At 40.0% G+C, this 13,959-nt stretch overlaps 1 protein-coding gene across 11 annotated transcripts in view; it reads right to left on the bottom strand.

The window, feature by feature from the left end:
• Positions 1-697: 697 nt before the first annotated feature.
• Positions 698-13,959, bottom strand: part of F8 (coagulation factor VIII) — a 198,570-nt gene continuing 185,308 nt past the window's right edge. For all 11 annotated transcript variants that reach the window (XR_013412903.1, XM_077989004.1, XM_077989003.1 and 8 more), the window contains one exon: positions 698-3,189. Coding sequence is in view for 10 of the 11 variants with exons in the window: in XM_077989004.1 (XP_077845130.1) it covers positions 3,034-3,189 (156 nt within the window). In the remaining variant the exon portion in view is untranslated. The remainder of the gene's footprint in view (positions 3,190-13,959) is intronic.

The raw sequence follows: 13,959 nt of genomic DNA on the forward strand, positions 1-13,959 counted from the left end.
TCTTGACACATTTTTCAGTGCCCAGTATGGTATTGTTAGCTATATGCACAATGTTGTACATTAGATCTGTAGAACTTAATTCATCTTGCATAACTGAAACTTTTTTTTTTTTTTTTTTTGAGATGGAGTCTCACTCTGTTGCCCAGGCTGATGGAATGCAATGGCATGATCTCGGCTCACTGCAACCTCCACCCGCCTCCTGGGTTCAAGCAATTCTTGTGCCTCAACCTCCCAAGTAGCTGGGACTACAGGCGTGTGCCACAATGCCCAGCTAATTTTTATATTTTTAGTAGAGATGGGATTTCGCCATGTTGGCTAGGCTTGTCCCGAACTCCTGACCTCAGGTGATCCGCCTGCCTTGGCCTCCCAAAATGCTGGGATTACAGGTGTGAGCCACCATGCCCAGCAGCATAACTGAAACGTTATGCCCATTGAACAGAAACTCCCATTTCTCTCTCAGTCTCTTTCTCTCTCCATATAAGCTGTTCGCCTGGATTGAGACTCCATTTCTGATTTATTTTATTCAGCCTCTCATGAATTAAATCATTTTTACTCTGAGTTCAATTTAATCTGGTTTTCTAACTCACTAATTTGGTTTTCTAGAGTGTCCATCTTGCTATTCAGTGCCCCTATTTGTTTTACAAATATCAGTGCTCACATTTTTATTTCCAGTGTAAAAACACAATTCTCAAAGGCATTTGTTTGTATGTGTCAATGTTTTATTTAACTCATTACTGAAGAAACCAGCAGGAAAATAAAAGAACTAGTTCCATTAACATTTGAGAAATAGAGATGTATATAGTCAATGGGAAAAGAATGCCCAAACAAGATTGCCAAGTTAAACATAACAGGAAATAAAACCATATCACCTTTGGGGTTAACTCTTCTACCGGGCTATAAAACAAAACAACTTATTCATTTCTGTAAGTTAGCCTCTAAATGTTAAGAACTTCACAGGGCTATAAACCATTTTCACCTTTATCATTTGTGGATTGTGACTATACTGTGACAGCTATGTTATAGTTTCCAAAGCGGTCAGCTCAGGGTCAAGCAGGATTATTAGAAAATACTCCAGCATAGAAAATAAGTAGCCATTCTTTTGCCTTTTCTCAGATTGGGATCCATTTTTCTTTCATATTAGGATCTCCTATTTTCAAATTGCCCTGGGTTGCAATCTTCAGATGCTTCCTCCAACTGCTCTATAACTTATCCTTGCCTCCAGTCCCCTTTACTAAATCAGGAGATTCTGTGTAGTCTTAGTGAAGGGGTCAGGCAGATGGAAGGAGCAGTAAACCCTTCGCAATATTATTGGGGTGGAGGGCAAGATGGGGAATCCTACTGTGTGGTGACATGGCAGGCTGGAGTGTTTTTTCAGTTTTCACCAGTCCAATTTTCTTCTGACCTCCTTGATACTTCAACTATGTAAGTGGGACTCTAGTTTTCAGTCATGGTATAAAATTTCCCATTACATTTTTGTTGTGTTATTTTCAGCAGGAAATTAGTAGAGGGAGAGAGTAAACTGAGTGCATTATTATAGCACAGTAAGCACTCATAGGGCAGGCTATGCTGTTGTTGTGTTGTGTCACAGGGCGAACCTCAAAGCTGGGGTTCAACTTGAGAAGTCACATAGGTTATTGGCTTTGCACAGGAAGGAATTCAAGAGCGAGCTGACAGACTGAAGTGACAGCAAATTATTAAGACATAAAAGAATGAAAGGTTGGCTACTCCATAGGCTGGTTGGCTATTTTTATGATTATTTCTTGATCACCTGCTAGACAAGGGGTGGATTATTTATGAGTTTTCCAGGAATGGGGTGTGGAATTCCTGGAACTGAGGGTTCCTCTTCCTTTCAGACCATGTACAGTAACTTCTGGATGTTGCCATGGCATTTGTAAACTGTCGTGGTGCTGGTGGTAATGTCTTTTAGCATGCTAATGCGTTATGATTAGTGTATAACGAGCAGTGAGGACCACCAGAGGAAGCTTTTGCTGCCATCTTGGTTTTGGCAGGTTTGGCCAGCTTCTTTACTGCATCCTGTTTTATCTGCACAGTCTGCTGAACTCCTATCTCAGGGCATGTGCCTCTTAGTACAGCAGATGTCAACAAAATTTTGAACTGTTTGCTATCAGTTCCTTTTCTTCCTGTCCCCCCAGGATTCATTATGGGAATTTATGATTTTTCAAAGAATTTGCTAGATCTTTAGGACTTTATGTGGCACTACCTCAAAGATTTAAAAAATCCATCTGCATTTATTACAAAGTAGGCCAAATACAAAATACAAAGTTTGTATCTCCTATCCCAGATAACCATGGATTTTCCTCATATTTTAACAGAAATATTAAATATATGCCCTTAGAAGCCTATTATCATCATCATTTTCTTTCTTGGCCATCACAAATTTCAAGAAGACATAGTTATTTTGTTTCAAAGCTTTCAACAATTCCATCCTCCTGACTTATTTTTTATTGGTCAGAGTTAAGACCAAATGGTTTTATGTCTACATCTTTCTGAGATTAAATCTATGGACACTCGTCAGAAAAATGCACATTTGCATTTATACAGAATGTCCCATATAATTTCAGGAAACTTAGGGATTCTTGAACCCTATCTATAATTCTCAGTTTAAGACTGCTAGTTTTGGAGATAAGAATGTGCCCCTCATGACTAAATAACATAATTATGTCTATGTGTAAGGAAGCAAAAACAACTTTTTGCCTAGTTACATTGGAAGGAAGGAATAATCTGGGAGCAGCTGCAGAAAATAGGTAAGAGTTAAGTTAAATTGGATGCACCCTCCTGGCCCCCCACCAAATAAATGCAGGATTAATGATAGTTAATTCGGGAGGCTTCAAGGCAGTGTCTGCTAGGACTGTATAGTTTAAATACATAGCAAAATAATGGGGCCATGGACAATGTGGGGCAGGAAGTAAACCGAAGGTCAGCACAAAGGTAGAAGGCAAGCCAGGAAGGGACACTGCCCTGGAGCTGAGGAGGGAGGGGTGCGGGCACTGGCAGGTGCTGCTGTGGCCACTCTCAGTAGAGCTCCTGTGCCTCGCAGCCCAGAACCTCTATCCTCAGGGCAATCTGGTGCACCCAACTCTGGGGATGAATTCGAAGGTAGCGAGTCAGTAACGGTGAGTCTAGAGAGTTCACCACAGGTGTGAAGGAGTCTTGATTTCCCTGAAAAACCTGAAAGAGGAAAGATAGCATTTATTGATTGTCTGACAGGACAGTGGTCACTGCAAAGCACAGATGCTTTTCTCACTTCTAGTTGTTTCCAGTAGTCCAGGATTAAATCCTGGAAGATTACTAGATTACTCTGTCCCATGCATCTGGGACATCTAGAATTAAGAGCACCCTGCTTTGGAGGCCTTCACTCTAGCTAGGCCTTATATCTAGAATGTTCTCACCCACTTTCCAAACCTCGGTGATATTAAGTGCTTTGTCCCGGGTCACACACAGCACCTGTGTTGGATCATCTGGAGATGAGAGTCAGGCTTTGGCCAGCAGACTCCCTTGTCAATGCATTTGCTGTGGCAAGAAGAGTACACAGTAAGAGCTCAGAAAATGGTAGCTATCATTATTAGTTAGATAAACTGGTTTCCCACATGTTGGTGACAACTTTAGAATGATAACGAATGCAACACAGCAAGGCATGCAGGAGGGGATACAGAGAAAGAAGTGGGAAGACAGTCTAAGACTCAAGGCATCTTGCTACTCCAGGACTCTGGAGCAAAGGCCACCTATAACTGGGTGGATGTTTGGGAAAATGAAGATCCGAATGTTCAAGTGTGTAATTCAAGGCAACTCTAAAACCCTGTGGGTTTTGTGTGGATTCCGAGGTAAACCTACAGAAGAAAGTCCAGCCAAATGGTGAGAATACGCAAGAGTCTTGGAGAAAAAGGAACAGAATGAAGGTAATGTCCTACCATAGTGCATGCTCTTGCAAGGACAGACACCATGATATCCTTAGGATCTCCTGAGGCAGTTTGTGTGTAAGGAGGCAACTTGCCACCATACCGGAAAGAAGTGGTTAAATAGCAACAAAAGGGCTCCTGCTTCCTGGGACTATTGGGTGACATTTTCCTCTAACAATCCTGGCATCTTCAAGTGTGGTGTCGGTTTAACTTCAGATTCCAAATGGGAAGAGACTTTTCCTGGCGAATGCACTGTAAAGTAGCACTGTGTTCCTACAGAGAGTTTAGGTATCAGAACAAAAGAAGTTTGGGCCATCTTCATTAATCTAGCTACATGTCCCCCCTAGGTTCCCAACCCTGGCTGCTTATTGGAATCGCCTTTGGAGCTTTTAAAAAATGATGCATGGGCTAGCTCCCTGCCCCCCACCCCCCGGGGAGAAATGCCAATTTAATTGGTTTGTTCCCACCTTGGCCCCCTTATTCTGGTCTCCAAGCTCTGCCTAATATAGCCCCAGCCCAAGTCTCTGATCTATTCTCCCACTGCATTCCTCCTATTCTACTGCATCGCAGATAAACTAATCTTTTAGTTTCTCAACAATGTCAACTCTTGTTTTATTTAACATGAGAGCCTTTGTATATGTGATTCCCTCTGCTTGGAAGGCTCTTACCCCTTCTGTTTCTTCTTTTATCCATGTTTTTTTACCCTTCGGGTCTCAGTTTAAATACTACCTCTTAAACTAGGCATAGTGGCATGCCCCTATAGTCTCAGCTACTCAGGAGGCTGAGGCAGGAGGACTGCTTGAGCCCAGTAGTTTGAGACAAGCCCAGGCAACATAGCGAAATTCTGCCTCAATTTTTTTTTTCTTTTTTTGAGACGGAGTCTCGCTCTGTCCCCCAGGCTGGAGTGCAGTGGCACAATCTCAGCTCACTGCGAGCTCCGCCCCCCCGGGTTCACACCATTCTCCTGCCTCAGCTTCCCGAGTAGCTGGGACTACAGGTGCCCCCCACCAGGCCCTGCTAATTTTTTTTTTTTTTTTTGTATTTTTAGTAGAGACGGGGTTTCACTGTGTTAGCCAGGATGGTCTCAATCTCCTGACTTTTCCTAACAATTTGTGGAGTGAGACTTTGAGATCATGCAAATATTCTGTTTCACAACAAGCTTTTATCCAATGGTATTAGCAACCCTTAAAGTTCTTTACAAGTATTCAATAGTATATTGATGGTTGCAAACTGATTTTCCAATTATGATCCATTACCCTCATTATTCCTTTTGATGCTCAAATTGTCTCAAATCTAGCCAACAGGAAGCCCTTCGGGCCAGTTGCTGTGTTCTTTTCCCATGATCCCATTTATCTTCTGGCACATCAAGATCACCAAGATCATCTAAGATCACCTGGCAGTTTCCTTGATCCCGCCTTGAAAAAGTCATTTCTCTAGGGAGCTCAGATTCTTTTGAATGGAAAATGGCAGTTAGAGACCAAGATTTGGGCATGCGATGGGCTTGTTATTACCGCAGTGTAATTACTTCTAGATTCCTTCAGCGAACAGTGCTAAGAATATGCTTTTTTAATTCCTAAGTTCTCACTGACACTTCTAATTCAACTCTAACATTGTTTTTGTTAGTATTAGATTTCTAGGGCTACTGTAACAAATTCACTACACACTTGGTGCCTTTAAAACAAAATAAATTTATTCACTCATCATTCTAGAGGCTCAAAGTCTGGAGCCTGGAGCAGTGGCACAAGAGTGTCAAACACAAAATCACATTTAAAGCTTCTGTTTGGAAGTGGTATATGTCATGTCCAATCACATTCTATTGATCAAAATGAGTCACATGGCCATGCCTAAAGTTGATGAGGTTTTCAAGGAAAGAGGGAATAAAAACTCAAGAACATTAATACCATCTGCCTCATGTGCTATTTTCTATTCATTTAGAAATTCCTTACATTTTCTTGTTTCAGCAAAAGAGGTGATTTATGTAGGCAGACATGAGGGCTGGGTGCCTTACTAGGTTTCTGAGCCAGGAGTACGCTCTACTGTTGATAAATGGAAGTGCAATTTATTTAACAGATGGGACCAAAGAGGTCTGTGGGTCTTGTGATTTCGTGATTCACTTTTGTTTTTATAGGACAGTTAAGTTCCAACATTTGCTTTCTTCTTTCTTCCTTTCTTTCTTTCTTTCTTTTTTTTTTTTTTTTTTTGAGACAGGGTTTCTCTCTGGAGCAAGGTTGTCTAGATTTGTAGATTTATTTTCTACTTGTAAATATAAACTTTCAGTACTTTTTATCTTCTGGTTATTCTGTAGATGGGTTATGGGTGGTTTTAGTCATAATTTAAAATTGTGTGTGTGTATGTGTATGTATGGTTTTTGAAGACTGTGTGGAGAGATTTAGGCAGCTGCCATTATCTGACAGGAATGTGTGACTCGTGCTTGGAATTTTAAAATGCTATTTAAAACTATTTTTCCAACTGTTTCTGGTATACAGAAATACAATTAATTTTGGTATTTATTTTGTTTTCAGCAAGCTTGAAAAATTTTTTAAATTCTAATAATTTATATATAAATTCCTTTGGATTTTCTATCTATGCCATCATATCTTCCATATACAATGAGTTTTCCCCTTTCATCATATTCAATCCTTACATATTTTCCTTCTTTTTCTCATCTTATTGCACTGTTTAGGATATCCAATATGTATAATCCTTCAGTCTATCACTGTGATAAATTATATCAGTTTTCTAATGTATAAGCCAACCTTGCATTCCTAACATAAATCCAATTTGGATCCATATTGCTAACACTTTGTTTGGGATTTATATTTATGAATAAAATGGGCCTATTATCTTCCTTTCTAATACTGTTCATGTTGGGTTTGGTTGTCAATGTTATGCTATTATTATAAGAGAATTGAATAACATACCATCTTTTTCCATTTTCTGGAAGAAGTTTTGTAAGGTTAATATTATTTCTCCCTTGAAAAACTGGTAGAATGTAGTTAGTGTAGCCATCTGGATCTGGATTTTTTTTTTGCGGGAAGATTTTTGAATACAAATTCAGTTTCTCAAAGGTTTTAGGAGTTTCAAGGTTTTTATTCATTCTTGTTGTATTTACCAGGGATTAATCCATTTTACCTAATTTTCCAAACTTACTGTTAAAAGATTAATAAGTATTCTCATTTTTTATATTGGCAGAAATTTTTGTGGGATCTTTATTGATGTCCAATTTTTTAAAGTTTCTGATATCATTTGTGCCTTCTTTTCATCTTGATTGCTCTTGCCAGAAGTTTGTCAATTTCAAGGAACCAACTTTTGGTTTTGTTTATTCTCTCTATTGTATGTTTCTTTTTTACTTCATTTACTTCATATCTTTATTATTTCCTTGCTTCTACTTCCTTTTGGTTTATTTTGCTGTTCCCCTAGCTTCTTGAGACATACCTTAGCTCATGAATTTTCAGGCTTTCTTCTTTTCTAATGTATGTTTTTAAGGCTATACATTTCCTTCTAAGTATTGCTTTAGCTGATTCCCACATTTTAATATGTCATGCCTTGTTATCATTCAGTTTAAAATATTTTCTAATTTATGATTTCTTCTTTGACATATGGGTTTAAAAGTATATTTCTTGATTTCTAACATAGGAAGATTTTATAGTTATCTCTTTCTTACTTATATCTACTTTAATTGTATTGTGACCAGAAAACATGTTTTATATTATCTGAAATTTGAGACTACTTTATTTGTAGCTTAAAATGGAAAATTCTAACATGTTTCCTTTGTGTACTTCCAAAGAATGTGTAATTCTGCAATTTCAAGGTGCTATTTTCTAAATATGTCTATAAGATCAAACTTGTGAATTGTTAACTGTTCTATTTCTATACATTGTTCCATCACTTGATGAGAAATGTGTTAAAATCTAGCACTCTAAATTGTGAATTTGTCCATTTTCCTTTTTCTATCAGTTTCTGCTTTAAATATTTTGAAGCTATGTAATTACATAATATAAATTCAAATTTTATTTTCTCAGAGACCTTTGATTATTATGAAATCACTTTTTTTTTTGTTTTTTTGAGACGGAGTCTCACTCTGTCGCCCAGGCTGGAGTGCAGTGGCGTCATCTCTGCTCACTGCAAGCTCCACCTCCTGGGTTCATGCCATTCTCTTGCCTCAGCCTCCTGAGTAGCTGGGACTACAGGCACCCGCCACCATGCCCGGCTAATTTTTTGTATTTTTTTTTTTTAGTACAGATGGGGTTTCACCTTGTTAGCCAGGATGGTCTTGATCTCCTGACCTCGTGATCTGCCCGCGTTGGGCTCCCAAAGTGCTGGGATTACAGGCGTGAGCCACCACATCTGGCCATGAAATCACATTCTTAATCTCCAGTAATACTTTCTTGCTTTAAAGTCTATTTTTCTGCTATCAATAGAGCTGCAATCGATATCTTTTAGATATTTGCATAACTTCTTTTCCTATCTTTGTCTTGCAACTTTTCTGTATCTAATGTTTTAGATATGCCTTTTATAAAATGCACACGATTTGCTTTTGCTTTTTTTTTTTTTTAAATAGGATACAATTTTATTTTTATTTTTTAGAAATGGAGTCTCACTCTGTCAACCAGAGGTTGAAACACAATAATAAAGACAAAAAAGAGGTTACTATGTGTGTAAATCTAAACAAACATTTACCTTTTAAACAATATAAAAGTTTGTTACTTGAATATATAAAATATATATTATATATAATATATATAAAAATATATATATATTATGGAGTTAAAAATATATAGATATATAGAAATTTATTATATTTGGTATCTAAAGTAGTCAAATTCATAGAAACAAAAAGTAGAATGTGGTTACCAGGGCCTGGAGGGGAGCGGGTAATGAGGAGCTGTTTAGAGTTTCAGGTCTTCCTTTTTATATTTGCTCATTATTCACCTCTCTCTGCTATGATTTCAGCTCATTATTTTAAAATGGAAGTTTGTGGGGTTTTTTTTGATGAGGGGGCTGGAGATTCCCCTTTCTTTGCCAAATACAACAATGTATTGTCAGTGATATAGCCTTTTTTGTTGTTGTACAATACACATAAAATTTACCATTTTAATCATTTTAAGTGTACAATTTAGTGGTATTAAGTATATTCACAATATTGTGCACCCATTACCACTATCCATTTCCAGAACTTTTTCATCACCCCAAACAGAAACTCTGTACTCATTAAAAATAACTCTCCATTTCCTCCCCATTCCAAGCCCCTGGTAACCTCTTTTCTACTTTCTGTCTTTATGAATTTGCCTACTCTAGATACCTCATTATGGTGGTTAATTTTATGTGTCAACTTGACTGGGTCATGGGGTGCCCATATATTTGATTAAACTTTATTTTATGTGTGTCTGTGAGAGTGTTTTGTGGTGAGATTAACATTTGAGTTGATAGACTAAGTAAAGCAGATTGTCCTCCCCAGTGTAGGTGGAACTTATCCAATCAGTTGAAGGGCTAAATATAACAAAAAGGCTGACTGTCCTCTTAGTAAGAGACAGTTCCTTCTATTTGACTACCTTTAAACTGGGACTTCGGTTTTGTTTTTTTTCTGCCTTTGGCCTCAAACTAAAACATTTTAACTCTTTCTAGGTCTGCAGCCTGCTGATCTTTGAACTGGAACTACAAATCAGCTCTCAGGGGTCTCTAGGTTGCCAACTCATCCTGCAGATCTTGAGACTTGTCAGACTCCATAATCACATAAGCTAATTCCTTATAAGTGTGTGTGTGTGTGTGTGCGCGCGCGTGCGCGCGTGTGTCTCCTCTTGGTTCTGTTTCTTTGGGAACCATGACTAATATAGATTTTCACACCAAGAGTGATTCTAAAGGAACAGAACTTCAAGGATAAATTTTATACATTTGTTATTGGATTTCTGGAATTGGTTCTGTAATCTGATGAAATTTAAAGACACTACTGACTATTTTCAGTAGTAAAAATTGTCCACGGCATGATCTGGTAATAGAAATATGCAGGCCAGGCTGGGCGCAGTGGCTCACGCCTGTAATCCCAGCACTTTGGGAGGCCGAGGCGGATGGATCACCTGAGGTCAGGAGTTCGAGAGCAGCCTGGCCAACATGACAAAACCCTGTCTCTACTAAAAACACAAAAATTAGGCAGGTGCCTGTAATCCCAGCTACTTGGGAGGCTGAGGCATGAGAATCCCTTGAACCTGGTAGATGGAGGTTGTAGTGAGCTGAGATCACGCCACTGCACTCTGGCCTGGGCGACAGAGTGAGACTCCATCTCAAAATATATGTATATGCAAAATATCTCCATTGGATACTCCTAATAACTACTTATAAGAAGCAAGGGTCTTGGTGACTATGTATATTGACATTTATGAACATATTTGTCAAACTAATGAAATGATGAGATTAGTCGGTTGCTGCTAATGTTGCTGGAAAAAGTGATGAAAGAAAAGGAGGAGCTCAGAAATTTGAATTCCCAGCTCAAGAGCTGCATAAATGACCTGACAGATTCTATGTATGCCCTGAAGGAGACCCTTATCTACTGTAGCCACAGAGCTGAGATTGCTGAAAATCAAATGCCAAATCTCATCCCGTGACTAACTGAATTACAAAGCAAGTCAAACTTCCAGCTTTGCAGGGTTTCTACTGTTAAAGCAAGGGCATTGATTGGGAAAGAATGGGGCACTATAAGTTGGATTAGGTATGTGTGGAAGACCCTGATTAAGCTGGGGACATTGAGTTCCTAAATATTGATGAGTCTTCTTTGCCAGTGAAAGTTGTCTCTCCATCCCTGTGGTGGCAGTGTCTCCACTCCAGTCTAAGTGGATTAACCCTGCACTGCCTGCGGAAACTGTAATGGCCTCTCCTGAGGCAACTGCCATGCAAGATAATGCTGATTGCCTTCAGGACCCACCCTACCACCCCTCTTTGTTATTAGATCTCTAACTACACTCAAGTCCCAGCAGGCGAGGTGAGGTATGAAGGTGACCCATGACAAGATGCACTACACTCCAAAAGAATGACTTGAGTTTTCTAATTTACACAAACAGGCATCCAGAGGATATGTATAGGAATGGGTACTAAGGATGTGAGATAATAGTGGAAGGCACATAAAGTTGGATTAGGCCAAATTTATTGACATGGGCCCACTAAGCAGACATTCTGGATTTAATGTTGCATCTCAGGGAATTAGGAAGGCCTCTAACGGTTTAATTGGTTGACTGAAACACAGACCAAAAGATGGCCCACAGTGAGCAAACTAGAAATTTCAAACTTGCCCTGGTTTAACGTAGAAGAAAGGAGATTGAAATGCTTGAGTTAATTTGTCATTTAAGACCTACTCACCAACACTGGGAGAGTTCAGAAGACACAGATCTCACCATTACTTTGAGAAATAAATTTGTCAGAGGAACCTCAGCATCCTCGAAGGGCTCTGTGATCACTCTTCTCTGTAGGTGACACCTTACAGCGGGACCTGCATTCACTGAATTAGAAAACCTAAATACGATGGGAATAATTGGATCCTGGGGTGACAGGGGAAAAGGGGCAGCACTCAACTGCCAAAGGCAAGGTACGTGTGGTTACCATAAGGGATAGCAGAGTCAAAGCAGCAATTAGAATAGTATGACTATGGTGTTGGCTAGTAGATTATAGTGTTCCTAGATGAGATATAGATAGAATGCCTACCAAATACTTGATCTGTATAAGCGGAAAAGTTCTAGGTCAAGTGAACAAAAGTCTAACTTGAATAATAAAAACAGAGTTACGGCCTCTCAATCAATTCCCAGACTTGAGCAAGTTTACAGATCCAGCACTACTTGAATGAAGGGGAGGCTCAGTGTCCTTGAGGAAGGACTCTGGTACACTGCCAAGAATACTGTTACTTTCTCTCAGCCTTCCCCAAAGGGACATATGGCCTTTCTATCAGAATAACTGTGCATTGAAGAAAAATACTTAATCAGACCTTTTAGGGACTACTGGACAATGGCTCTGAACTGGCACTAATTTCTGGAGACCCAAAATGTCACTGTGGTCCACCAGTCAAGAGTATGGGCTTATGGAGGGTCAAATGATCAATGGAATTTTAGCTCAAGTCCATCTCAAAGTGGATGCAGAGGATCTGTGAGCCTATCTTGTGGTTATTTCCCCAGTCCTGGAATGTGTAATTGGAACAGATACATTGAGCAGCTAGCAGGATCTTCACATTGGTTCCCTGACTTATGGAGCAGGGGCTATTATAGTGAGAAATCCTCCTGTAATCCTCTGTGAATAGCTATTCTCCTTTTGTGAGTAGCTCTTGGCCTACAACTGGGCCTTAGTAGATACCGAATGCTTAGCCACAGACCACCAAGTTGCCATGTGACCTGAACTGCCCATCATGAACTAGGTGTTATCTGATCTACCAAGCCATAAAGTTGGGTATGAATAATGGCACTCCATCATCAAATGGAAGTGGTATATACATGGTTAGGTCTGAGCAGGTCCTGAAGGCACATGTAAATTACATTAAGAAGTAGCCCAACTGTCCATGGTGCCTGTTTCTGCTACCCTGCCTTCTCTCTCCCAGCCTGCACTTATGGCCTCATTGGGAGTTCCCTATGATCAGTTTACAGAGGAAGAGGAGTCTTGGACCTGGTTTACCAATGGTTTTGCATGATATGCAGGTACTACACAAAAGTGGACAGTCTCTATCTGAGATATCCATGAAGGACAGTGGGCAGAATTTTAGGCAGTGTACCTGGTTGTGGACTTTGCTTAGAAGAAGAAATGGCCAGGTGTGCAATTATATGTCAAATTATGGGCTGTAGTCAGTGCTTTGTCCAGATATGGACTTGGAAGGAACATGATTAGAAAACAGGTGACAAAGAAATTTGGGGAAGAGGTATGCAGACAGATCTCTCTGAATGGGCGAAGGATGTGAAGATATTTATGTCCCATGTGAGTGCTCAACAAAGGGTGACCTCAGCAGATAAGGATTTCAGTAATCAAGTAAATATGATGAGCCGGGTGCAGTGGCTCACACCTGTAATCCCAGCACTTTGGGAGGCAAAGGCAGGAAGATCACCTGAGGTTAGGAGTTCAAGACCAGCCTGGCCAACATGGTGAAACTCTGTCTCTACTAAAAATACAAAAATTAGCCAGGTGTGGTGATGTGCACCTGTAGTCCCAGCTACTTGGGAGGCTGAGGCATGAGAAATGCTTGAACCCGGGAGGCAGAGGTTGCAGTGAGCCGAGATCGTGCCATTGCACTCCAGCCTGGGTGACAGAGCAAGACTCCATCTCAAAAAAAAAAAAAAAAAAAAAAGTAGATATGATGACCTGTTCTGTGGATACCAGTCATCCTCTTTACTCAGCCCCCTATGTCACTGCCTGATGGGCTCATGAACAAAGTAGCCATGGTGGCAGGGATAGAGGTTATGCGTGGGCTCAGCAACATGGACTTCTATTCAACAAGGCTGACCTGTCTATGGCCACTGCTAAGGGCCCAATCTGATAGCAGTAGAGACAAACACAGAGTCCCCAGTATGGCAGTATTTCCCAGGATGATCAGCCAGCTATCTGGCAGCAGGCTGATTACACTAGAATATGTTAATCATGGAAGGGGCAGCGTTTTGTCCTTCCTGGAAGGAAACTGGACTACTACTTCACAATGGAGGTATGGAAGAGTGTGTCTAGAATATAATAGATCCCTTAGAGTATCTCTTACTATTACCACACCCTATGATTCTGGTCAATGGGAAACTACAGCAACCCAATCCATGCAGGACTACTAATGGCCCACGCTCTTCAGGAATAAAGGTTCGGGTCACCCCATCAGGTAAAGAACCACAATCAGCTGAGATGCTTGCTGAAGGCAAAGTCAACACAGAATGGGTAGTAGAAGAAGGTAGTTATCAATACCAGTCAAGTTTTGTCATATCATGTTAGGTGGAATTAGGACCTCATTTCTGTCTCTATTTAGGGATAAAGGAGATGTGTATGGTGGGTGCTACATTGACAAGGGGTGGACTTGTGATGGTTATTTTTATGTATCTACTTT

Source organism: Macaca mulatta, chromosome X (assembly GCF_049350105.2).
Source record: "Macaca mulatta isolate MMU2019108-1 chromosome X, T2T-MMU8v2.0, whole genome shotgun sequence".
In the NCBI taxonomy this organism is placed as follows: domain Eukaryota; kingdom Metazoa; phylum Chordata; class Mammalia; order Primates; family Cercopithecidae; genus Macaca; species Macaca mulatta.